Source organism: Bombus vosnesenskii, unplaced genomic scaffold (assembly GCF_011952255.1).
Source record: "Bombus vosnesenskii isolate JDL3184/JDL3185 unplaced genomic scaffold, Bvos_JDL3184-5_v1.1 scf7180000016262, whole genome shotgun sequence".
NCBI lineage: Eukaryota > Metazoa > Arthropoda > Insecta > Hymenoptera > Apidae > Bombus > Bombus vosnesenskii.
The window spans coordinates 954515-977037 of NW_022884331.1; the positions used below are offsets into that span (position 1 = coordinate 954515).

Sequence of the window (22523 nt, forward strand, 5' to 3'; positions counted from 1 at the left end):
GAGAAAATATTATATATTATAGTAACCTCTACAACTGTTCTTATATTTCTTAATAATTTTTTCCGATTTTCATCGATCTTTTTTTCTGTAAAATGTATCACGTGTATAATGTATTCTTTTTTTGTATTATAAGATCATAAGTTTATCATATACTATTCTGTATGGTTGTGTTTTTGTTAGATCTGTAGCAAAACGTCCTTTCAAAAATTATTTATGACTTACGTTAAGTATATGCGGACAATATATAAATTGCTTATAAGCTCATTCAAAATTTTGTTAAAAAAAAACTTGCGTTCTTTATTGTTAAAAAAATATCCAGTGCAATTAATATATGTATAAAAATTTCTCATAAACTACAACTAGATTATCCTTGTTTTTTGTTGCTAATTAAAATATTGTAACAATTATAAGTAAATATATACATTTTCCTAGAATAAATTATATTATCAAGCTGCGTTACTTTTTCTCCGTACTTTTATTTAATATATTAAATACTAAATATTTCGTACAGGCAGTGCTACTTGATTGGTGAACAAATTGCACTAATTTTATATGTGTGCGTGCGCGTGTGTGCATTAAATAATCTATGTAAATAAATATGTCAAATCATTAATCACAATTGCGTTTATCAGTTTTTTCTTCTTTAGTCGCACTAAAGTGAATATTAAGAGAAAGAGAGAGACTTGTCTCATTACAAATAATTTATTAATGTTATATATATATATATATATATATATATATATATATATATGATATATATATATATATCAATACAAGATTTTTATTTCGCTTAGAATCATCACAAACAACGTGTAAAGAGTGTATAATGTATACAAAACACGCGACACTGCAACATACTTGTAGTACATGTAATGTAAATGTTCAATTTAATTATCGAGGCTTTGTCATGACTATATTAGATATGTTGTATTTATTTTGTGTGCCGAAAATGTATAGATGCGCATTATGTGAGTAAAAACGGAGGGCAATCCGTCTTTATAGATACACTCGTCGATATGTCAGAGTATCAGAATATAGCTCTTTGACGAGTGAAAGATTATACCTTCAAAAGGATATCTTTGGAGCACATATCTCTGTCAGTGCGTCCTTAGCGATGACAGATTGCTTCTTTTACGTGCTATTTTGTCGGGATTAACAAAGTAGTTTCTACCGTAATTACTATAAACCCATCTTGGGGCATAAATAAGCTCATTTCTTTTTTTTTTTTTTTGGTATAGATTGACAATTGATATTCTAACGCACAAGTCTCGTAAATAAATATACACTGATCGTAACAATATACATTCTGAAAATAAATAGAGTATTTCACAATTATTGCATAAATTGGTGAGCACTACTGTGTGAAATCGATCGATTCTCACGACAAACATTATATTTCAAAAGCCTTTCTCGCGTCGAAAACATATTTATCATTATCTTTTCTTACACAGGCGATCGCAAATAACTGGTATCACACGTACACTTCTTTCTTTTCCTTTGCTTTCTTCTTTCTAAAAAATAATCAGGGAGAAGAGTTATTATCCTCCCTTAATTATCTTGGTAATTTTCGTTCATGCTCCCCGTTAGTCACGAAAGCGCAGTCATGTTTAAAAAGGAATCAAAGATGCCCAGCATCTAAGGCCTTATTTATATCACTAACTAGCATTCCGAGGATAGATCTGTGTTCCGAATCCTGTCTAAAAACGGAGTCCAAGAAGTCGGAATGCGTTAAGAAATCGAACACTTGATCACACCGATCTTGAGACTTGTCTGTGAGATGTGGCTTTATGAGTGCCTGTATCGCGGTTCTGCATCGTTCTAACGATTTGATTAAGTACGCCCGATCGAAACTGAATTCCAATTCGTAAAACGAGACCACAGACATTGCTACAGCTCTAAGGGCAGTTCTTATTTCCACGAGTTTCGCGTCGTCGGTGGCGTTTAATTGTTGATTACGTTGTAGGAGACCCACCTAAAATGAAAGTATTTAACGAATATGAGAAATAAAATCGCGATTACTTTGCATATCTATGTCACAGCAATCATCGAGAGAGAGAGACAAGTACCTTAATGGATAATTTAACGATATTCTTTAAAACCTTTTCAGGCTGTTTCTTGTCTAAATTAGAATTGGTTTTCGCGGCTCTTTCCATAAGCTTATACAGATTGTCCAAAAGTGACGTAGTGGCGTCATCTATCAGCAATGATCTTCCGGCCCCTGTAGATACGACTCTGCCGAGGAGTTTTTTTTGTGCACGAAGACCTAAATCACGAGCGCGGCTTCCGGTGCCCCCGGCGGGATAAGATCCGCCGTTCAATGTAGTCGCCGACTGCATCACTGGGGAAAAAATTGCAAACGCTGTACCATCTGCTCGGGGAGATATGGGGTTGAATAATGATCCTTTTGTTGCATGAAAAGATCGACTTGTGAAAATAGTACAAAGGGTGCATTAGGAAAGTTAGTCTATAAGTTAACTGTTCTATGTATTGAAGCGGTATGAAAGTACGAATTTATATTAAATACTAAAAAAGTTTCTTACGAGATTTAATACATGTATGTACTTGTAACAGCTTATGAAACTTATCTAAGAGAATTATGAGGCACTGTTATGCACAAAATGTACACATTTTCATAACACAAAGATAAAGTATTTTGTTTACAAATTATACCCAATTATACAATAAATATTATTAATATATTATTAATTTCAGTTTGATCAGTTCAGTTCAGATTGATATGGCTTAATAAACATCATGTATATACATGTAATGTTGGGAACCATATTTTCTTAGAGTGAAATATAATAATAAGACATTCATAATAAATAATGCAATAAAAAATAATATGACAAAAAATTTACAATAATATTCAACAAATTACATCCAAATGTATATTAAAAAAGTGAAACCTATATCGTTTTCAAATCATGTCTATGCAATCTTTTTCCTTCTTTTGTCTCATAGAATTTATGTTAGAAATTTTTCAACTACTTCAATATACTCTGTACCAATGTATGTATATGTATGTATGTATGTATATATATACATTTATATACTAGTACACTACTACACTAGTATATATATATACTAGTTAAAATAACATAAAATGTGATATCTTATTGATTTATCCAGACGAAAATAGTAAAAATGATAGTTTGCATTATAATGTGTGTATGATCAGAACTTACCATCAAACATTGGTAGACCGCTGTTTCCTCTAGGCGATAACGGGATTGTGAATGAAATAAAGAAGTGTTCTGTGAGCACGGTCGAAACTCAGGCAAAAGTAACTAAAATAAGCAAGGATGTAAAATGAATCAATATTTAGCAAAACATATACATAAAACGATATTATGTCAAATAAATTAAATATGGCAACACATAATAAAATGATGTTGCGCGCGTTGTGCAAATGCGTGTGTTCTTATTCATGGGAACGAATCAGAGCATCGTACAGTTAACATTTGTATACCTTGATTGCAGTCGGTTACAGCTACAAGATGATAGAGCAGCCAGCTCTGCAATTCCATCACTGCCGTCCCCCACGCCACCTGAAAAAACACATTTTTATGTTCGTAAAGAACATGTGAGTTGGTGAGAAATAGTTTCATACTTAAAGCGAGTTATGGGTTTTTTGAAATTGTAATATATTTTTTTTATGTTTAGAATAACAATATATTTCTATTATAATATTTATATTGCATTCTATTATATATATTTATATTTGTTTGTCATTTAATCTTTATAAGCATTGCTTTCATTTGAAAATAAGAGGTGCCTAACAGACGTTAACAGATTGAGACAGATTGTTAACAGACGTTAGCAGATTGAGAAATAGGAACATTATTATTATTTATTATTCAATATACATGCTCTGTCTTTAAAGTAACATCAACACGCATTCCGTGCCACGCGTGTCATCAACCACCCACATGTATGTACATACTTGCAATAGAAGCGAAACTGTCTAGCTAAACGAAGATGTTATTTTAAATTCAGTCAGAAACTTATAACTGTTATTTGGTATTTCAAAGTTTCACAAAAATTCTTAAAACTCACGTACTTTCCAATCTATAAAAATTTTAATTGAAACTGCAATGAAATAAACATTGAATTAATTCAAGTACCTATAGTGTATTCAATATTGCAGATAAACCGATACAATTCAGTAATTATAAGGATTTCGTGAAAAAAAAAGTTACCCCTGTTTTCCAATTATCTCCATAAAATTTCACCGTTAGGCTCCAATTCTTTATTTCAGGATCAAATTATCATTATAGAATTAAATTACCATTACAAAATAGTTAAGAATGGAGCAGAAGAATAGAAAGAAAAGAAAACAAACGATCGGTGCAAGTTGGTGGAGGGCAAAGAATTAAATAGGTTGCAGCATACATGCTCCCTCATTCGTGTAATTTATGTCAATAACTGAGGTCAAACCCGATACACTGGAAATGGAACGTAATGTGCGTGTGGTTTGTCGTCGCGAGGTATAATCATATATGTATATACACACACATATAGACGTTTATATCGAAGAGGTATAGTTGTATGGAAGTTGGATCGATTTGTAAGGAGCGTCAAGGCAAGCCAGAGACTCTCATTCTCGTTTATCGACGTAATAGGGGCAAATGGATGCGCGCTACGGGATATTACCTAGTCTCGATACGGTTAGATCGATATGTATTTCGAGAACATGACAAATATCGATATCGATCGAGTATTAGAGTACCTCAAAATTCCCTATCATTTTACCCGAATGCGAATTTTCAAGATTTTCGAGCATTCGACTGATCTTAAGATATTCGAGAACGTCCGAAACGTTTTTAAACGCACTCGAGTTATCGAAACGCTGGAAATACTCACGCGCGTGATTCGATCTATGATCGTCAGGATGATCGTTCAGATTAAATGTATTGTCATCTACTAAGTTCATATATGATAAAAAAATCTAAGAAACCACATTGTGTCAACATCTTTTCACAAAATGATTTATTAATTAAAAATATTAATGAATCGTTAAATTGCAAGCTGTACGTTGTAAGTTATAAGCTTCTTTTATATAATTTTATAGTTTTATGTCAAATAGGGCAATCAAATAATTCGTAATTTATAAAATTTCTTTATTATTTTATTATGAAGATTAATAATTTAAAATTGATAATCTATTGATAACTTGTAATTTCATCGATAATATTAGTTCAATTGTGCATGAGAACCCAAGTAGATATTTTTTGTATCGATCGAAAATCGTGGATTCATAACAAATCCAACCTTTATTAAATTTTTCAATTACTTAGACGGCAGCGATAAAGCACAAACTATTAGATAAATACTGCAATTATAATTTTACAAAAGTAATGTAATATTATATAATTATATGAACAGTGTTACATAAAAATAAGCAATTAAGGCAAAAAAGAAAAAGGTCTGGATAATAGAGTGGCTCTTAAAGTGGGAACATTAATTACACGGAAGTGTAATAAATAAATTGAGGTTTCGCTTTAGGGATGGTACTCAATTACTTTAAAACGTCAAAGGTAACATATCTAAATTTATCGTGATTGATTCATCCAACTAATCCTGATTAATTCTAATAAGAATAATTCATTATCGTATGTTTAGCAGCTAGTATTGTGCGCAAATTCTATTAGAAGCATTTAACCAATGAAATTATTGAATTTCGAAATAAACCAATAAAATTTGTAACTCTTTTGGTGAATATACTTGATTTATGAGGTAGTAGATCATACTGAAACGAGAGTCCTATTCCAGTCGTATCCTAAATCGTTCGTACCGCTTAAACACTATCGAACGATATTTGCGATATGCAAGAATTAGTACACGGTAGTTTGAAGTAAAACAAAATAAAATATTTTATACAAGTAAAAGCATTACACGCAAATAACAGATTTGAAATGATATTTAATCCCTTCAAGACCGACTTCAACAATATTGTTTCTATCTAAAAGAAATAATTTAATCATAAACTAGTTTTCTTATCTAAAATACTATGTAAGTAATTTTAGATAATTTATAGATAAATTCTTATAGTTATTTTTTAAATAATTTTTAGATAACTCTTAAATGATTTTTTAGGTACATACATATATGTATAGTATAGATAAAACTACCCAACTAATGTGTATCAGACAATATGTAATCTATTCAATACAATTCTAAAGCAGGAAATTAAATTCCAGTTGAAAGGATTTAATTGATGTATTGTCCTGCTGGGAAACACCGTAAAGTCGTACGACTAAAACAAATGATCGATCGCTCGCAGAACTTTCGCTCTCTTTGCTTGGTCGTTTCCTAACTACAATAGATCGAGTTACTAGCGCGCCATTAGGCGGTTGTCGAGTATCCATATTAAGCGCATTATTCGCTATTGACATCGTCAAATTTCAAGGTGCACGGTCCACAAATTCTTTCATCGGTACAAACTAGCTACGTATTTTGTTTTGATCAGAAGATCTCTATAATTGGAATACATTTTCTAAAGTGATCCACTTTCTTTTATTGGAACAACGACCCGGAAAAAAAAGAAACTACATTTTGCTCGAAACAATTTTCAATCTTTTAAATTCGATAATTAATTACGATATAGGTTTAGAAAAACTTTTCTTATCAATGTGTAATTTAGAGACTATGTATATAATATGGGGATAAATAACTTTTCCGTAACTTGCTTCACACTTGCAGAGATCAATATCTAATTGTATGTCTAGTAGTTATCTAAAACCAATTATATCACGTCGTAATAACAAAATAATAATACAGAACGTAGTCCTTATCTATCAATACATCATTTTTATTTGTAATTCTGTAAACGCGTGATGATAACAAACTCCGGCTTTATTATTGTACTTTGGCTTCTGAAAAACAATTTAATTAAAACAACGATATTATATTATATGTAGTTACGACGATTATAAATATTAAAGTCCTTGAAATTCGATTTATCCATAATTTATCTACAAGTTAAATTAAAATACACCTTGTCAAAGGTGAGCAAGTGTCTGGGGATATTTTTTAACGGTAGCATATATTTGTACAGTGTTGTGCCATAACTCGCATAAAATGAGACAAGAGATACGATACGGAGTTTATAGTTTCCGGTAGCGCTTTAAAAACAGGTCAAAGATTCTATTCTGATCTTCATTCGTGTCAGATCGGTGGCTCCATGAAATTTTCTGTAATTTCGTTTTCTTGCTTCGCTCGAACATTAAATATCTATACAATAAATCTGGTTTCCGCGATGAATCATTGCTGACTAATGCATTTCTGAACTGTGTTATCTTACTGATACAACTAATAATCATGATTACTTGAATAATGAATAAAACTGTATATAAATACACAAAAATTATTGCTAAAATGAAATTTAACAGAAGATATTAAAATAACTATTTTATAGTATAGTCTTCTTTCGAAAAGTTATACGATTATTTAAATTATTTATTTAAAATATTTAGATGACAGAAGTGAATTCTTCGTGGTTTCATGTTTTAAGCTAATGCGAAATAGAGACAATAATTTCGTAAAGAAGTTAAAAAGTGTAGATAAACAGGTGAACTGCAGGTATATTTCCGAGTAGGCTGGAGGTTCGTCATTTCTATAATTAGTTATCTGCTTCGTTCTATCGCGATGTGTCGAAGGATAGGACCTAACAGCCCACAATTTTCTAACGTATGCACGAACATTATTTTTAACGTCAAGAACATGTACACGTCGTGTGTGCACGCGACACTCTCGTTTCTTGCCAGCTTGCAAATTGAACTTTGCAGGCAATTTTGTTCGCATTGCGTCGTATTGAATAACTGTATCTGAATCTAGAGAGGCAATTTCACACGTGATCGAATCTATAAAATTAAAGAATTATGACGGTGCGGAAAAACTCAATTGGAAACGTTTCATTATTTCTTTCAAAAGGATGGACTTTTATATTCTTGACGAATGATTATTATTTTGTTAAGCTTATCGCTGTTGTCTTTATTAAGTAATAATGATCTGCAATTTCTTCTCCATCTTCAATTTCCTTAACAATTTTCGCATGCGATTATATCGATATTTACCCTATACTTAATTATAGTAAACTTATATTTCTAAATGCTTGAAGCAACGAATCGTTGAAATTCATATATCGCATTATGTGTTTCTTAGATTTGTGAAGTTTAGAAACCTTCTAAATTAGAACAGTCCACGTGGAAATAGTTAATTCGTTTTAATTTGTTTGTTCAGCAATTCGGGTAATGGAATTGTCGGTACCCTCGTCAAACGATTTTGGAGCGCAAATGATCTGTCACTCTTTCTTCATGACAGTTTTGATAACAGCGTCACATGTAATTAAGTTTACGAAACGGAGGGATTTTCCAAATAAGAATAATAATCCAATGAGTCTCCTATGTTGACTTATATCTTCAACGATTCGAGTTATTAAACCGTCGTTATCATCATCGAACCATCATTTCCCTTACAAGTGAGACAATAACGTACTTAGTTTGATGGAATTAAAAAATGTATTCCATTATCATTAATTTGATTCCAATTTAGTTTTTTCAATAGTTGGAAGTAATGAATAGTCGCAATATAATTTCGAATGGAAAGTCAATCTTCATTTTCTTTCCACTTCGTTATTTCCTTTACGTTTATATGATATTTCCATACGTTTATATAACGTCACTTATATCAAGCCCATTTATTTGAACGTTAGTTCAATTATCCGATTATATGAATTTCTGTCGGTTAAATCCATTTATCTGAACGTGAACTGTTATATGAACGAGAATCATTCTATTACACGAACTCCAATTATATAAACTATTTGACTTCCGATAAATTTATGTAAGCGCAATTCTACTACATATACATATGTATATAACTAATTTGATGAGATTGAAAAGTGTATTTCATCACAAAACATTATGTAGAGGTATCGAATCAAGCGTTACTCCAATTTATTTATTTTTTGTTTTTGTTTTTTCATAATTGAAAGTAACGAATGGTCGAACGATTTCAAATCAAGTGGCAATTTCCTAACCCTCGATTTCTTTAACGTTACTTTTTTATATAGTACGTATACACTGCATTTATTTAAACGAAATTTTAGTCGATTGAATCCACATGTCTGAACGTGAACTATCGTATCATAGAAAATAAGCGGAATCAGCGGATTCTTATTATATAAACTTCAATTATATAAACTGTTTACGCTCCGATAAATTCATGTAAATGATATTCTAATATATGTGTATATGTAACTAATTCGATTAAACTAAAAAGTATATTTCATCAGGCAAAGCATCACATAAAGAGATCAATCAAATCAAGTAATACTGCAATTTATTTTTTTCAACAATTGAAAATAACGAATCATCAAACGATTTCAAATCGAGTGGCAACGTTCGTCTTCTTCCCAACCCTCAATTTCCTTAACGTTTTTCTTTTTATTTCGAAAGATGCAGCTGTCACACCGACAGCTGTGCAACTGGCACGAACCTCCTTGTTAAACTGAGCATCTTGTCTGAGAATATACCCACCACCTGCCCTTCGATCGATGTGTTCAGCTTCATGTGTGTGCACGAACGCACATGTCGTACACAACGCGGTGCGCACGTGCTCACATGGACAAAGTTACGAGAAGGATTATACTCTATCCACAAAGGTCACGCGTTCGTCTGTTAAATACGACTTTCGAGAGGTCCACGTTCCTGCCTGGCTAACTTGTAGCCTGTAGCGGTCGTTTTTGGATATCGATCCCGCCGATTGCACACGCAAGATTCTCTCACGGAATCGTATCCAATTTCAACTTTTTATCCTATCTGCCGAGCGAATCTCAATTGTAATCCTTCGACGATCTTAACGAGCGCGGGACTATGTCCTCGCGATATCGACTTTTCTCGATATTCAAACGTATTTGATTCGACGTGTAGGTATGTGAGAAGAGTATTTTATCTGAGCTTTAGATCATATGCGTATTTTGAAATAATTTTAAATAGAATTAAATATACGATTCATAATGTACAAATATGTGAGAAGGATATTTTTATATGTAGAATTGGTAAGTAATTTTTGTGCAGTGATTATTTTAGATATTATATTATATCTATTTTTGAAATATATAAGTTTTTTATTTTAGCTCCTTTAAACTGTGCGACTGCTTTTAAGCAATTTTAAATAGAATTAGATAATGAACTGGATTATCAAAAATCTAAAAAAATCGTTTCATTCTCAATTTCATTCATCCGTATCCGTTTATATACTTGCATATATTTGCAATCGAAAAAGATATATATTATGAAATCTATAAAAATATTCAATGTTAGAAAATATTTTATTACGTGACAAAACAAATAGGATATGAAATTTTATGATCTCTCTTGGAAGAATGTACAAGATGCATATAATGAAAAAGGAAGAACAAAATTAATGTTGTGTCCTTCAGAGCTCTAGGAGGGACATATTTTCATCGCTGCCTCTGTTTTAAGCAGATAGCTTATTCAAGGTTGAAGATACAGTTGATCCTATACGTATAGCATTGAAATTTCAAATTACAACCTGTCGCACATCGTGAATAAATCCATCATTCTTAACATAAATAGTTACCTTAATTATTCTTCAATATAAAACATAGTTCAAATTTTAACCGAATAAAAGTGTACGGAACATATAACGCATTAGAACGCATTATAAAATACGTATGGGGTACATAACGTCAACGAAATTAAAAAGTGGGATTCAATCTTAAGAAAAACTGAACAGAGGATTGCAGAATTAAAAAATTATGAGATAGTAAAAAGAGACGTCATAAAATATTAATTACCTCAATTTAATAAGTATTTCATAAATTACTTAGATTCTTGGATTCTCTAAAAAATGATAATAAAATGCAAATAACATCAAGTATTCTAGTCTGGTATTTCTACATAAAATGGTCTAAGACTTTTGCACAGTACTGTATATGCACCTAACCCATAATTCAGGCAAATTGATTGATTGATGAAACGCGAATCAGCTGGTTAAGTACCGCAAATGAAGTTGTCGCAGTCATCGAGAGCGCACATATCAGACGGATTTGCGGAGATAAAAATAACTGGCGAAAAACCATACTATTGTGCTGGTATTAATTAGAAACAGAACGGTGAACGCCCGTTGTACAACAGTCTCATTCATTGCACGGTTACTTGTTAAGGTTGCCTTTACAGGCTCACATTCCGTAGACTAGACGGTTCATTTACGTTATAGCGCGATTTACATTGAGCCGAAAAAGATGTTTACCCCATATTTCTATCCCCCTTTTCTGTTTGCCTTCGGATATGCACGATTGCGTGGATGAAAATCGTATACTGTGGAAAATTTCACGCTATACTGATAATCGATTAATTCGCGATACCTTGGACAAGCTTTGGACGTTATTTTCTAAATATACACAATGTTTTTGTATTACTCTGTTACTCCTCTTGGTACCCGTCACTTACACGGTGATAAATGCACATACGGAATTAAGTTACATGCATCTATTCAGCCACGACTAACTGACGCAATTAAACGGACTCGTCGGTTTTGCGAAATTCAGTTTCCATCGTGTTGTGTATACTTTCCTTTTCACGTGACTCAATGTCATGATAAGAGTGATGGTACGAGAACTATTCTCTTTTCCGTTTCCGCGAGTTATACGCCAACTGTGGTTTCGTAAGTTCCCAAGTTTCTATTTATCTTTAAGTACATATATGTATTATTATACTGTGAACTTTTTCCGCTCTTTTTATTTTGATGGAAGTTAACTTCCAACATGATATCATCACGAAATGACGATGTGAAATATCAAATTTTAACGACCTCACAGAATAAAAAGTAATTTAAATGTAAATAAATAACTTAAAAAGAAATACTATTAAAATTAAGTATAGAATTTAAAAATGAATTTTATATCGAACAAACTCTCTTCGATCACGCGCATTACCCGACGGTAAATACGTTTGTCCTGAATTATGTATGTTTGAACGATCGTTTAGCGATTCCATTCTTGACTGTAAAGAAGCAGTCTTGTTCATACCAAATTAATTTAAATTTTAGACGCGCACTAACCTCTGCTGATGCCTGGGCCGCGAATGCGACCCCAACACTTGACAATGAAGTTTCTCTTTTCCAACAACCGTAGAATAGATATTGTTCTATTGTTTTGTTTGCGTTCCACTTTGTTTTCGTGCGCGTTAGAGATTCCACCGGTATGATGAACCTTTAAAAATATTTTATCGAACTAGACGTAATTGAACACAATACACATGTATGCGAAAAAAAAAACGAGAAATCACACCGGCAAAGATAGAACACTCTCTTCTCAAGTCTCACAGTCTATTCGACTGAACGAACGAACGTCGTCTGTTGTGGTCTGCGAACCCACCCCGGTTACCATGGAATCATCGCTCCGCGAGGTGGGGCGCATGTGGCATCTACGCTCGGGCAACTTCGCAGTGTTAAGGAGTTTTCTCCTTTGCAGTACGCGCTCATTCATCGACGGTGTCATTGTGAATATGAAAGAACGGGATCTGACCACGAAACTTCTTCATTTAACGATACAATATAATACAATGCTTTTTTGGATGAAGCATTGTGTTAATAATTTCTCAAAAAAAGTGAAAGATACTAGTTGAATAATAATTTTATAAATTTTTATTATGATGTAGGGTATCAATTAGAAATACTTTGTACATATTTTTTTGTTGTTTTTATTAGAATTTTTAAAATTTGTATATACTTAATGACACTTTAAGATGCATTTAAATTATGCTATTGTTTTTCCTCTTATTTTCAATATGTGCTTTGGATACATGTTCAACAAATGTCTTAATTGAAACAGAATAATTGATAACATACCTCAAAATCATAATATTTTTGTTAATTGACGCTTTTGGAATAACAATTCTAGGCACAGAGGATCTGTGGAAACTGTACAAATAGGATCCATGGAAATGCAAAAATGTTACTTTTCCTTCGTACTTTAAGCTCTGTGCGTTGGATATGATATTCAGTTGTTGCAAATACTTTATACGACTGTTAACTGCATTACCATACTTCATGAATTTTTAGTAAATGTTTATACGCTCGATCAGAGATGTTAAGCGCAGCGTTCATTACGCATAAACCAGTTTCTCCTAAGAGGCTTAAACCACATAAACCTAAAAAATTAGGTATTCATATTGTATATTATCTTTATTGTACATTATTTTTATGGATATCCTATCTGCTACATACCTAGATAAGTATGAAGAGGATCTGGGAGACAGTCAGCAAATTTTCCAAATCCTCCCACGATATTATCTTGAGTTTCAAGCAGGAATGCCCTATTTTCATCAGGATCTGATAATTTGTTAATATCAAGCATTTGTAGAGTTGCTCCCACCCAAAAACTATAACAAGTATCAGAAGGTTTTCCGGGTCGCCCATGAAAGCCACTATCTTGCCTCATAAGACACCATCTTTTTAGTCTGTTTAATTGATCATTTGTCAATACATTATGAAGTTCGTTCATGAGAAATAGGCTAGCTACAGCACAAAATGTAGATCCTCCGTGTGATTCAAGACCAGGTCCTTGGCCCATTGCTCCATCATATGACTATAATCATTGTTGAGACATTGTGCTATGATAAAATTAAGTAGACAGAGCCAATTTTTGTTAATACTCTTTATAAGTGAAATAAAAAGAGGAAAGGATAAAAACTTACAATGCTCTTTAAAATGTAGTCAATTGCTTTTGTCTTGTCAATGCCTGACCAATCATTTAAAATTATAGATATACAACAAGCACAGTAAAGGAACCTCATATCACTTTCACATCCTGTTATAATAGCTGTAAATGATCCATCTGGATTTTGACATGCTCGCATTCCTTCAATAATAGATTCTCTGTCGACTCGACTTAAATCATCTCCAAGAATTAAGAGAGTAACTAATCCAATATATGTCATTGCTAAATGACCACATTGATACTTTGGAGCATCCTTTGGTATTGTTGTCGAAGGCTGAAAGCCGGAGCGTGGTCCAGCTCCGGTTACTTGAAGCCCATAGATCCAGTCTATTGCCTCTAATTTAGTTTGTTCGCTAAGATCATTCAAGCAATTCAATATGTCTAATCCTGATATAGCAAAAAACGCCACAGCAAGTCTAGAGCAGTCAAATTCTGCTGAACATGAATTGGGCATAATTTGCAATAACCTCTGGAAATATTTAGCATGCTTTTTCTTTGCTAACTGCGGTGGCATGATGTATCGCGAGTTTGTATGATTAAAAAAAAAATAATATTTAAAATATTTACGGTTACGTATCGAACGTAAGTATTACTTTCAAATTGGTTGTGCGAGTGGAAAAAGATTTCATTAGAATTATGATAAGACCTACTAGAGAGCGCTTCAATTCTAAACGATAGATGCAGTTACTAATAGGGGGCGTGAAAAATAATTCGTTGAACGCACGCGTCACCGGCAAACTAGCCCTTTCTTGCGCACGCCGGACGTTCACTGCAACACGCACCAGCCGCGAAAATTACACAAACTACATACTACCCCGGATAACGGAGATAACGAGAAAACACGCAGTAAGTTAAGTTTCAATTAACCGTATACATCTGTCCGCTTCGTGAATACTTTCTCGCGGTAGTTTCTCTGGCTAGTACGGTAGCGCGTTGATTTGCGCGGAGGTAGTTTGTCGGAGGACGACGAAGGGTTCTCGTGGAAGCGGCCACTGAGGGCGCGGCATTCTTGCAATTGTTGCGCCCGGCTCCAACAGAATAACCAATAGGAGCCGCGGCAGCGCCGCCATTCTATCGAGTTCGTGGCACGCCCTACAACTTCCTCCATTGTCCTTCTTTCCGGGATTCTCTGCGAGGAAGGATGGCTCAGAACAATTATTTTGGGTTTACTCACGGCGGAACGCAATATGGGTACGAAATCGATTGCATACCATAATTATTAAGTAGCTAGTGTTAAGTTTTTCGAAAATTCGTGACGGTAACTACGTTGGCGGGAGTAATAATTGTTCGTTAAAATCGGTGCACGCGAGAGCCCAGCCGGCTTGGCCGCCATTTCTTGCTGAGAGTAGAGCGTCCATCGAGCGTCTCTCCCGGGCACGGATCCGATAGAGGTCTTTTTCGTTTTGCGTTTCCATTTTTCATTGTATTCCTTGTCTGTAAGAAAACCTATTTTTTCTTTCGAACAGAGCGACCAGCGCAGCCGCTTATCAGACTGGTCAAGCGGGATACGCAGTAACTCCAGCGGCAACTGCCGCCACGTACACTCAACGACCCGCTGCTGCTGCGGCTACAGGTTACGAAACGTATCAAGCGGCCGCCGCTGCAGCCGCTACTGGGACCACGTACGCTGGTAAGTTCATTTTAATCAATTTCATATTTTTCATCTTTCTTTTCTTTCATAAATAGAGTCCAGTATCCAGTATTTTCGTGCTTACATTCCAGTTTCATAAGGTCCTTTTTCTTTATAGCTGCTAATCCTGGTACTGTGGCTCAGACATACGATTACGGTTACGGGCGTGCTGCACCTGCAGCTACATACGACGCTGCTAAAACTTATTATCAGCAACCTGCTGCAGCTGCAGCGACTTACACTACTACAGAAACACATTATCAAGCTGCGAAACCTGCATATAGCACCACTAGTGCTTATACAGGCACAGCCAGACAAGCTACTACTACTGGACAAGCTAAAACATACCAAGCATCAAGTACAGCTTATCAGCAATCTAATCCTACTCAAAGTGCTACCTATTCTTCAGGATATACAGCTCCTGCAACACCCGCGGCTACACCATCGACAGCTACAAATAGTAAGTTTTCATTAAATTATATATATATATATATATATATGTTAATATTTTTCGCCAAGATTAAAAATCCTATGTAAATGTCCTGCTAACCGTGATGTAGGCACTAATAACATGAAATTGATCCTCTGGGTATTGGAATTGATACATATGAATGATACAATAAAATTCTGCTAATATTTTAAACCATGACATGGCTTAAAAATTTAGCCGAATTGAATCTTTCTGAAGTTATAAAATTGACTTTATATAAAGATTTGTGATTACTATACATTATACGTGATAAATGTTTCATCAAAAGAATAAAGTATTCATTTTGATGGGTACAAGTTAGTAGAATGGTTCCATGAATATAAAGGATTGACTCCTCCAAAGTTTGAGGTTTCAATTTCATTTCCCTTAGAAACGGCGAGTACAACGTATTCCGGCTACGACGCAGCGCTATATAGCGCTGCGACTATGTATGTAGCCCAACAGAGTGCAAACAGCAATTCAACTAACCAGAAGACTGGAGGTTGGCAGGGCTACGGACGAAAGGGATTTGGCACTGGAGGGGGAGGAATGAAGGCAATGCGGCCCAAGCAGCCCCCCAAGCCACAACAACTACACTATTGCGATGTCTGTAAGATCAGCTGTGCTGGACCTCAAACGTACCGTGAGCATCTGGAGGGCCAAAAACATAAGAAGAAAGAAGCTTCTTTGAAAGTACCGCAACAACCACCGGCACGTGGCGCAGGCAACAGTCTACGTTGCGAACTTTGTGATGTAACTTGTACTGGAAATGATGCTTATGCTGCTCATATTAGGGGGGCTAAACATCAAAAAGTTGTTAAGTTACACACTAAACTTGGTAAACCGATACCAAGCGCAGATCCAACAGTTTTGAACCCAAAACCAGCAGCCGCAGCTAAAACTACAGGGGTTAAGAAGCCAACTGTAACAGCTACTCCTAAAATTAACTTTGTTGCTTGTAAGTAATCCTTTTTTTTACAGATACACATTCTATGTTAAATTGAATATACAAATTTGATAGCTATGGAATACATATTAATATCATGTATAATATTTGCAGCTGGAAATTTGGGGACTGTAAATCAAAATCAAGCCCCGGAAATTAAGACAGAAGAAACTGCAACAGAGGAAACTGTCGAAGAAGCAGCTGTTGATGAAAAAGATATTCAACCAGTTGGTCAAGAGTACATAGAAGAAAACAAATCCGAAGATGGAAAAATCATAAGTTTTAATTGTAAGCTTTGTGAATGCAGATTTAATGACCCCAATGCCAAAGATATGCATATGAAAGGAAGACGACACAGATTTGCTTATAAGAAAAAAGTTAATCCCGACTTAGTTGTTGATATGAAACCAAGTTTGAAGCAAAGAAAGATGTTAGAAGAAAAATTTCGTAGACAACAAATGCGAGACGACTATTTACGACGTAGAGAAGAAATTAATCAATTGGGACCTATGGGTCCAATGATGGATGAGGAAATGATGTATTGGGAAGAAAGACGACGCTATGAAGAAGAATGTGAGTACTATGAGTGGTATCGACGCTATGGACGTGGGCCTGGAGCTCCACCAATGCCACGTCCTTTCCCAGGACCACCACCGATGATGATGTTCCCTGGTCCTCAAAGAAGGCCAGATTCATCAGATGACAAACATGTATTAGCTCATCATACCACCATATATCCTAAAGAACAGGAACTGCTGGCAGTTCAGAAGATCGTTTCACATACTGAAAAGGCATTGAAATTTGTATCTGATACATTGGCAGAAGCAGGTAATTATTTCTTCTTTTATCTTTTTCTTATTTTATATTTTATATCTGTAGCATAGTTAAAATATTTTTATAATTGCAGGCAAGAAAACAGCTCCATCTATTACTAATGCTACTTCAACGGCTCCAACTACGACTACACCGCAGCAACCTCAACAACAGCAGTCACAACAACAGCAACAAAATGCAGATATAGTCAAAATTAAAGAAGATTCTGATAAAAAGAAAACAATAACGCCGCAGAAAGAAGATGGCAGCGACGGCAATTTGTTTTCATTCCAAAAGGAAAAAGAAGATTCCAGGATATTAAGAGGGGTAATGCGTGTTGGCAATTTAGCGAAGGGACTTCTATTATCTGGTGACAATCACGTTTGTCTTGTAGTCCTGTGTGCAGAAAAACCAACACGGTTAGTTGGAAAAATTTATGTATTTGTACATAAATATATAATTTTGTACACAAATTCATATATAAATATTTTCTTATTTACAGATCATTATTAAATAAAGTTGCTGAGATACTTCCGGCACAGTTGAAGATCGTAGCTCCCGAGGATACTTACAATGTTGGGAAACACCCAGAGTCAGCAGCATTAACTGTTTCAGGAGGCAGCGTGACTGTTAGCGTAACACTTACCAGTCCTTTAATGCGCGAAACTCCCAAACCAGCTGCTGCTGCAGGTGATTTGATCGTTTTATATTTTCATAGTGGCCAAGAAAAGGATAACTGATAATTTTAGAGATTTTACAGAAAGCATTTTTTATTTTCATGCTACTATCTTGAAAACGTGGTTTATGAATTTTGTTTGTTCTTTTCATGGCCCAAAAGCTTCTTTGTAAATTTTTCTAAGCACCAGGATGATGCAGGGGCAGCCAAGGACTTCAACGGTTGCCAGTGTATATACGCTCTAACATGAAAAATTCCTTTTTCTTTTTGATACAGCCGCATTTTAGTGTGTCCACGACTGAGTATAATTTATATTTTTGAAAGGCATTACTATTTAAAAATATGTAAGAGCGTAGATAGAAATATATTAACAGCCATTTTTTAACGGAAAAGAGAGAGCGTAAACTTGGTACGATTAGATGTCGCTTTTCTTCGTTTTAAGTTAATTTGTAGTAGTATACTTTATAAGTTATGTCGATAATAGTTAAGCTGGAGTCTCCATTAAGGAAGATAATATGTTATTATGAACGTGGACACGCTTTTGGTATGAGGAAACAACGCTGAGGCAATCTTAAAACTATGGACTTTTTGATCATGCATTAATAATTTTAATGAAAACCCTCTATTATCGAATGCTGTACGCATAATACACAATGCGCAGTTAACTCCTTATTCTTAACCGACGATTCTTTTGATAGCGTTATTTTAATATTCAATTTTAAGTAACGCTGTCAATTTTAGTAAGAAACGTCGGTCGTTCTTTTGTAACGCGAAGAAAGGACGTCCAGGAATAGGAGTAATGCATCATTGTTATGTACTACATTCGATTAGGTTTATTTTTATTTCAATGAGAATGTTTTAGACTATGCCCTCAAGTTTGATGTACTTGAGTTAAAATATAATTATACATAGAGGGAAAACCCAAGTTGGGCATGATCAAACACTCTAAGTGTTGTCTAAGCGTGTTGTGCTTTCTTTGTTGGAATCTCAGATAATGCTGGACAGCAGCAACAGGGAGCTGCTCAACCGCAAACAACGCCCGCGGCGCCTACTGTGACGAAACCGGATCCACCGGATGTACTTCCCAAGGCTAAGTGTTTGGAGGCTTTAGCTGCACTCAGGCATGCCAAGTGGTTTCAGGTTTGAATCAATCAACTCTCAGTTCAAGATCTCGAATTGTCAGTGCCATTTTGTTGGCACTAGTGACTGTTTTCTGTTATTTTTTCCTAATACGTGAAACGCGTGCAAGTTGTCCTCTCTCTCTGTCCGCCAAAAAGAGCAGTCTTAGAACTTCCAGCCTTGTGACAATTTTATTTTTATTACTATCTATCTTCTTGTTGATATGATTTTGTCTGAAATGTTTATTTGATCACGTTTGATGTTTCAGTTTTGTAGGTTTGCCAATCCACTTTATCCACTAATATTACATTTTATGGTAGTTAATCCGAAAATCTTTGTCATGTACTATTTGTAATTTATAATCAATGTGTTAGTTATTATAAGTGGATGGTAGTGGCAATATTTTATTATTGGCAGAATTTGATTAAAAAGGGAAAAAGGAAGAGAAAGAAGTGTATGTATAGCATAATTTCAGAAACAGAATACATCGAACGTGCAATCAGATAGTCTCAGGCAAGAAGTATAAGCATAATGTAAACGTGAATTGTAGCATTTAAAATATTAATGCACATCAAAAGCATTTACATTTGCTTTACTTCAAATCATCAACATCCAGAATAATAGGAAACTGTTTGCAGAAAGTCGTGTTAAAAGTACGTAATTTTTCTTCAAAAGATGTAGTTTTGTTTGTTTTGTTTATAATGCACTAAATTGCTTTACGATGCTTATGATCAAGCTTATTCATTATTCTGGATTAATCTTAATGCATTGTAGCCTAGACTGAGTCTGTTCTAGGTCTGTCTTAGAAATCCTTGAAGTTAGTGTATTTCTCTTTATACATATGTACTTTATTTCATACTTTCTACATAATGTGCATTGAAAGCACTGTTAAATATTGAAAGACAGACAAGCACAAACACACAGTGGTGTCATAAGTATATCGGGTGTTTTTCAGTTATAAGTTCAATAGTTGTATTTGGCAGTTCGACAAGTGTACAGTTTTTCTGATACGTTGCACTTTTTTTTAAATATTATGTTAGGCATTAATTGTTCAGGAAATACTTAATAAACACCCGATAATTTTGATATGGGCTAATATTTAGGAGCTATAGGCACGAGGCTGGGAGGATAGCTAAAGCCCACACAAAGCAAATTAAAAGTAGTTTAGGGTGTCGCATCTCCAGAAGACTCAGAGACTTTAAAGTGTGTATCAAATTGTATGTACTAAAATACTGATCGTATTTAACAGGCTAGAGCAACTTCACTCCAGAGCTGTGTTATGGTCATTCGCATAATGCGTGATCTTTGTAACCGTGTACCCACGTGGGGACCATTAAACCCATGGGTTAGTATGAAACGACTTTTATGATGCATATATGATATCTGATTTTATTAGAAGTAGAACAAAGTGGTTTGTAACTATTCAATGATAATTCAAAAAATTCAAAACTGAATACAGTACTGTCTTGCATAGTGGCCGAGGATTCTGTCTATTTCACGTTAATGTAGAATTTCTGATATAGACTCTTCTTTATATTTTGGCTGGATTTAGTCCTGGTCAGAATATAAGGATTAGATAGAAACAAACAGGTGTTCAATCTTCTTTCAGGCACTAGAATTGTTAACTGAGAAAGTGATTAGTACTGCTGGAGGACCTCTTAGTCCAGGTGAAGCATTAAGAAGACTTCTAGAATGCGTTGCTGGCGGAATATTGCTTCCAGGAAGCCCAGGTATATCGTAATATCTTCCCGCTAATTAATATAATCAGTACAAAAATTCAAATTTTTTAAAATCGTAAAACCAAGTGATGATTTTGATGACGAGACTGAGTGTATTGTGAAATCCATTGTAGGTTCCAAGATCGAGTATTTCGATTTTTTTATCTCAATGGAAATTTTGCAGTATTGCATAGATGATTGGCAATCTGATTTTTATATACTTATATAAAATTTTATATAGTTTTGTATTGAATTACACTGGTTATAAATAATGTATTTCTTCATAGGATTATCTGATCCGTGCGAAAAAGAGCCAGTTGATGCAATAGGCAATATGACAGCCCAACAAAGGGAAGATATAACTGCTTCAGCGCAACATGCTTTACGATTAGTTGCATTTCGTCAAATTCATAAAGTTTTGGGCATGGAACAACTTCCGCCACCTAAATATAAGGGCCGATATGCTAGAAAACGAAGACGTGACAACAGTAATGGAGAAGGAACAGATAGTGAAGCTTCAAAAAAGGATAAAAAAGCAGAGGAGATCAAAATGGAGACTGACTCCAAGTAGATCTACCAAAATATTCGCTTTATCGATTTACTCATAACTTATATAGTATAAGAAATAAAATTTTCTCGTGTCAATTGCTTGTTCAATGAGGTTGTTTCTATATTGGAAAGATATCAAAGTTTAAAACAAGACTAATGATCTATTAATACAGTATTGTAATTATTTGGAATGTATCTCCCTTTGGACAACCAATAGCGCATCGTTTTAATTCGCAATCGTGATTTTAATGGCGAAAGAAATTATTAGGTCGGATTATATCATTGCACCTTGACTTTGTTTTTGAATGTATAATAATATCATAGAGTTATCACGTTTCTATTAGTACTAAGTTTAATATTTTAATGACAAAACATTATGCATTGCTTTGTCTGTTATGAGCAACTTAATTTTTTAGCAAGTTCTAAACATCTTTAAAATAATACAATATTTCGGATTTCATTTATTAAATTTATTTTACGTAAATTCTAGTTTTTACAATTATTATAAAAATAAGCATGATGTTACTTTTAAAATAGTTACACTTTTGCAAATATTTCACTGGATACTTCTAAAAAGACTAAAGATCTTTCCCAAACAGGCAATTGGTACGATTAGTTCCAGCACTAGGATTTTGTCAAAGGAAATGATGAATGCGTTAATTAGTTTTGAATTACTTATTTAGCTATATTTCAAAGTCACAATGTATGACGAAAGTTTAATAGAAAGGGTGGTGTAAAAACTGAACATTTATAAGTTTTGAAAAGTTAAAAGTAGGTTAGTTTGTATTGAGAATTCGTGTGTATGTTGTGTGTGTAGTCGTAAAGAAGTGCAGAATGTTTCCCTGCATAAACA

General features: G+C 34.2%; 3 protein-coding genes across 5 annotated transcripts; 1 reads left to right on the forward strand and 2 right to left on the reverse strand.

Annotated features, from left to right (window-relative positions):
• Positions 1-466: 466 nt before the first annotated feature.
• LOC117241936 (tumor necrosis factor alpha-induced protein 8-like protein) lies at positions 467-12447 on the reverse strand. 2 transcript variants are annotated; one of them, XM_033508226.1, is made up of 5 exons: positions 12320-12447; positions 12091-12241; positions 3473-3551; positions 2067-2338; positions 467-1972 (listed from the first exon to the last, which is right to left on the reverse strand). In XM_033508226.1, exons 3-5 carry the CDS (start codon positions 3528-3530, stop codon positions 1619-1621), a joined length of 684 nt encoding a protein of 227 aa, XP_033364117.1. In that variant the 5' UTR covers positions 3531-3551; positions 12091-12241; positions 12320-12447; the 3' UTR covers positions 467-1618. The 2 variants fall into 2 exon arrangements, with proteins under 2 accessions (XP_033364117.1, XP_033364118.1); XM_033508227.1 differs by adding an exon at positions 3189-3290 and having other exon boundaries at positions 12091-12420.
• A 268-nt stretch (positions 12448-12715) lies between these two features.
• On the reverse strand, positions 12716-14668 carry LOC117241933 (geranylgeranyl transferase type-1 subunit beta). The gene is made up of 3 exons (XM_033508222.1): positions 13728-14668; positions 13258-13618; positions 12716-13181 (listed from the first exon to the last, which is right to left on the reverse strand). The coding sequence occupies exons 1-3, from the start codon at positions 14262-14264 to the stop codon at positions 13069-13071; spliced, it is 1011 nt and encodes a 336-aa protein (XP_033364113.1). The 5' UTR covers positions 14265-14668; the 3' UTR covers positions 12716-13068.
• A 74-nt stretch (positions 14669-14742) lies between these two features.
• On the forward strand, positions 14743-21907 carry LOC117241931 (zinc finger RNA-binding protein). Of its 2 annotated transcripts, none has more exons than XM_033508219.1 (11): positions 14743-14941; positions 15217-15380; positions 15499-15840; positions 16241-16807; positions 16910-17623; positions 17703-18027; positions 18111-18298; positions 19276-19424; positions 20653-20748; positions 21013-21133; positions 21409-21907. In XM_033508219.1, exons 1-11 carry the CDS (start codon positions 14892-14894, stop codon positions 21690-21692), a joined length of 3000 nt encoding a protein of 999 aa, XP_033364110.1. In that variant the 5' UTR covers positions 14743-14891; the 3' UTR covers positions 21693-21907. The 2 variants fall into 2 exon arrangements, with proteins under 2 accessions (XP_033364110.1, XP_033364111.1); XM_033508220.1 differs by having other exon boundaries at positions 16352-16807.
• Positions 21908-22523: the final 616 nt, after the last annotated feature.

Bases quoted from the DNA above. Each gene is read 5' to 3' on its own strand.
- LOC117241936 (XM_033508226.1), bottom strand. From the start codon at position 3,530: ATGGAATTGCAGAGCTGGCTGCTCTATCATCTTGTAGCTGTAACCGAC. The intron at 2,339-3,472 runs GTATACAAATGT...TTTTTTCCCCAG, and splicing joins TGTAACCGACTGCAATCAAG to TGATGCAGTCGGCGACTACA. The intron at 1,973-2,066 runs GTACTTGTCTCT...CTTTCATTTTAG, and splicing joins TCGTTAAATTATCCATTAAG to GTGGGTCTCCTACAACGTAA.
- LOC117241933 (XM_033508222.1), bottom strand. From the start codon at position 14,264: ATGCCACCGCAGTTAGCAAAGAAAAAGCATGCTAAATATTTCCAGAGG. The intron at 13,619-13,727 runs GTAAGTTTTTAT...CAATGATTATAG, and splicing joins ACTACATTTTAAAGAGCATT to TCATATGATGGAGCAATGGG. The intron at 13,182-13,257 runs GTATGTAGCAGA...CTAATTTTTTAG, and splicing joins TCCTCTTCATACTTATCTAG to GTTTATGTGGTTTAAGCCTC.
- LOC117241931 (XM_033508219.1), top strand. From the start codon at position 14,892: ATGGCTCAGAACAATTATTTTGGGTTTACTCACGGCGGAACGCAATAT. The intron at 17,624-17,702 runs GTAATTATTTCT...TTATAATTGCAG, and splicing joins TGATACATTGGCAGAAGCAG to GCAAGAAAACAGCTCCATCT. The intron at 18,299-19,275 runs GTGATTTGATCG...TTGGAATCTCAG, and splicing joins CAAACCAGCTGCTGCTGCAG to ATAATGCTGGACAGCAGCAA.